The sequence below is a fragment of the Sceloporus undulatus genome, chromosome 4 (assembly GCF_019175285.1).
Source record: "Sceloporus undulatus isolate JIND9_A2432 ecotype Alabama chromosome 4, SceUnd_v1.1, whole genome shotgun sequence".
NCBI classification, from domain to species: domain Eukaryota; kingdom Metazoa; phylum Chordata; class Lepidosauria; order Squamata; family Phrynosomatidae; genus Sceloporus; species Sceloporus undulatus.
The window spans coordinates 811,716-815,394 of NC_056525.1; the positions used below are offsets into that span (position 1 = coordinate 811,716).

General features: G+C 49.1%; 1 protein-coding gene across 3 annotated transcripts in view; it reads left to right on the forward strand.

Annotated features, from left to right (window-relative positions):
- The first annotated feature begins 676 nt into the window (after positions 1 to 676).
- LOC121928481 (ankyrin repeat domain-containing protein SOWAHC-like) overlaps positions 677 to 3,679 on the forward strand; it is a 46,347-nt gene continuing 43,344 nt past the window's right edge. For all 3 annotated transcript variants that reach the window (XM_042463255.1, XM_042463254.1, XM_042463256.1), the window contains exon 1: positions 677 to 854. In XM_042463255.1, the coding sequence (XP_042319189.1) occupies positions 741 to 854 (114 nt within the window). In that variant the 5' untranslated portion in view covers positions 677 to 740. The remainder of the gene's footprint in view (positions 855 to 3,679) is intronic.

A 3,679-nucleotide genomic window follows, 5' to 3' on the forward strand; every position in this document is an offset into this window, starting at 1 on the left:
TCTGTTGCTAATGGCAGGCCTCAGGCTGGGAGGGTCTGCACAAGAGGATTGCTGTCTGCTTGATCTGTGCTCAGTGTCTGCTGGCAGATTTCTCATTGGCATTTATTCCAGGGCCAGGGGTTTCCCAGCAGACACTGAGCACCAGCCAAGCAGACCCTCATCCTCCCAGCCTGAGGCCTGCCATTAGCAACAGAACAAGACACAGATCACCATACAAATCACTTTCTCTCAGCCAAGAGTCACGCAGTATATTGATACCCAAGTCCTTTCCAGACAGCATTCTCTGAAGATGCCAGATGCCTCAGAGGCTGCTTGCGAAACCTCAGGAAGAAACTCTTCTAGAACATGGACACAGAGACCGAAACAGCCACAAAAAACTAGGGCTCTCCTTCCTTTCAGCCCCTGAATAGCTGAGGTTAACATCTGTCAGGGTTTTGAAACATCTGGAATTCCTTTAAGCCCCCCCCCACCATCTCACCCCCCAAATATATCTGAAGGACAGAAGGCAAATCCCTGCAAGGAAGGACTGCTGAGTCAGTGCAGAACAACAACAACAACAACAACAACAACAATTATTATTATTATTATGTGTACCTCACTTCCCCTCCCCCCCAAAAAAATTGGGGGTGGGTGGGTAGGTGTGAGTCTGTGTTTGGGGGAGTAATTCTGCTAAGCTTGTTTTTCTCTTTCTCAGCAGGAGAGGAGACCCCCCCAAGGGGCAGCGGATTGGGGCCCCAGCCATGGCCTCTGGCTGTCTGGCCAATGGAGGGGGCGCTTTGGAGACCCCTGTGCTGGACACAGCCTTGACCACTGCTCCACAGATCCTGGTCACAGCCTGCAATGGCAGGACAGCGGTAGGTCCCCCTCCTCCTCCTCCGGGGGGGGGGGGGGTTTGGAATCATAGAGTTGGAAGAGAACCCTTTTTGAATTCTTTTGCCCAGAACTGGACACAGGGTTATTCCAGGTGAGGCCTGACCAAAGCAGAACAGAGTGGCACTATGACTTCCATTGATCTAGACACTGTACTTCTATTGATGCAGCCTAGAATCACATTGACTTTGTTAGCTGCTGCATTGCGCTCTTGACTCATGTTCAACTTAGAATCATAGAATCATAGAGTTGGAAGAGACCGCAAGGGCCCTGATCCAGTCCGACCCCATTCTGCCATGCAGGAAATCCAAATCAAAGCATGCCCATTGAGAGATGGCCATCCAGCCTCTGCTTAAAGACCTCCAAGGAGGGAGACTCCACTACCCTCCGAGGAAGGAGTGGGTTCCTCTGTCGGACAGCCTTTACTCCCAGGAAGTAGACTTGTGGTCTACTTGGACTCCTCAATCCCTTTCACATGTATATGTCTCCTGAAGTCAGGTCTCCCCCATAATCCTATATCTGTGCATTTCATTTTTCTGCCCTAAGTGCAATACCTTACATTTCTCCCTGTTGAAGTTCATTCTGTTAGCTGTGGCCCAGCTTTCTAATCTATTCAGATCATTTTGAATGTTGATCCTGTCCTCTGGAGTATTAGCTGTTCCTCCTAATTTGGTGTCATCTGCAAATTTGATAAGCTGCTGATCAGGATCAGGGCCCTTGTCTCGAGCTATAGACCCCTTCCCTTATCCCCCCCCCCCCCAACATATACCTTCCCCCGCTTTGGTTTTTGGGGGTCCGGAGGGGGTGAGGCTGGTGCCTTTGTGGAGGGGGCCAGTCCTCAAGCAGTGAATGTAAGGCAGCAGTTCTCAACCTCTGGGTCGCGACCTCTTTGGGGTCGAACGACTCTTTCACAGGGGTTGCCTAAGACCATTGGAAAACACATATTTCTAATGGTCTTAGGAACTGAGATGAAAATAATGTTATGGTTGGGGGTCACCACAACATGAGGAACTGTATTAAAGGGTCACAGTGTTAGGAAGGTTGAGAACCACTGATGTAAGGGATTAAATTGTGGGCCACACCACGGATTTTGCACTTAGCTGCTTGGATGGGAAGATGCCGTTTGCAAAATTGGAGGTGCAGCATCATCCAAAACCCAGCAAACGGCGAGACCTTTATTCTCCCAACAACCGAAATGTACAAAATCCATGTTGCAAGCTCTCAAAGCTCCACTGGCTTCTTCATCCGCAAAGAAGTTAAAAATCATACAGGAGAAGAAGAAGAAGAAGAAGAAAATGACAGTGTTAGCCCCAAGCCTGCATTTTGTCAAGATTTTGCTGTTGTTGTTGTTGGAGGAACAATCATAAAAGCCGGACCTTCCCCCTCCTGGCTATTTGGGTACTCATAAACATTTAAGAAACGCTCCTCTGGAGACCCAGGTTGCCTCCCTCCTTGGCAAAACCACAGGCTCCTTTAGTAGGCGATGCATTGAACAACAGCCAATGCAGCCAAAACAGCACAACTCCCCCAAAAACCATCCGTTCCCAAGGTTCATTTAAAACAGTGATCCACAAAATGTGCCCTTTAAGAGATTTTGGACTTTCCCAGAAGCCTCAGCCATGTTGGCCAGTAGTCTGGGATTCTGGGAGCTGAAGTCCAAAATCGCCTTAAAGAGCCCAGTTTGGGGACCACTGATTTAGAAGTCAAAAGTCTTTTAAAGAGCCCCATGAAGATGGTCCAGTCCAGCCCCCCAAAAAGGGGTCCCCCATCGCCAAAGGCCACAGCAACCCACTCATTTAGTTAAATGGAAAAAGAGAGGCTTTTTTTGTGGTGCCTTAAAAACTATGGAGTTTGATCTGGCATCATGGGCTGCTGGTCAGTTCAATGTGAAGATGGACACAAGGAGCTTGGCCACCAGTTTTGCAGCACCAGAAAGATGCAGCACATTTAAACAACGCCCAGTATCCACTTTAAAGCAGCCAAAACCCTATCTACTTTTGAAAGCTAAGCAGGATCACTTCTCTCACTTGGATGGGAGACCACAAAGGAATCCCAGGCGCTGGAGGCTCTGTTCCAGAGGAAGGACTGGCAAAACTGTCCCTGAGGATTTCTAGCTCAAGAAAAACCCACGAAATCCATGGCGCTCGCCATAAATGAACAGGCGACTGGAAGGCCTGCGGACACATCCGGTGTAAACAGGATGCAGACAAAGCAGCAACATCTGGGTTTCCTTCCCTCTTCCTTCCTTTAAAATGGACCAAAATGAAAAGAAAAGGCAGGACTCTCTATTCTCATTCATAAAGATCATAGCAAGCCTCATTTTTAAAAGGCTCTTTGTGCAAAGCTACTGGAGAGTTCTGGGGGCTTCCTTTTAAAAAGCTGCCAATCCTTAATTCTCTGCTCCTTAGCTTGAAAAATGCGAAGCCAAACACAGAATATAATGCCCGAAAAGGCCCCCAGAACAAATACTTGTCTGCTGCATGGAATGTGCCAGGATTCCTTTTGGACCGGAAAAACGACAACCCGAAAGGTCTGCTGGGCTGGACAGAGAGAAGAAGGAGAACTGGGCGGAGGCCACAGCAGTGGACCGGACGCAAGAGGAAGCGGGAAAGTGGGAGAGAAGGACCCCGGGGCTTTGGGGAGAAAACAGCTCAGCAAGGAGGGCTGAAAGCGGTCACTCTCAAGCAGAGAGCCTTGGGGCCCCTTCTCTGGCTGGAGGAGCACTGCAAAGCTGACCCATTTGTTGTTGCTGTTCATGGGTGCCTCCAAGTCGTTCCCAACTTATGCTGACCCCAAGGCAAACCTATCA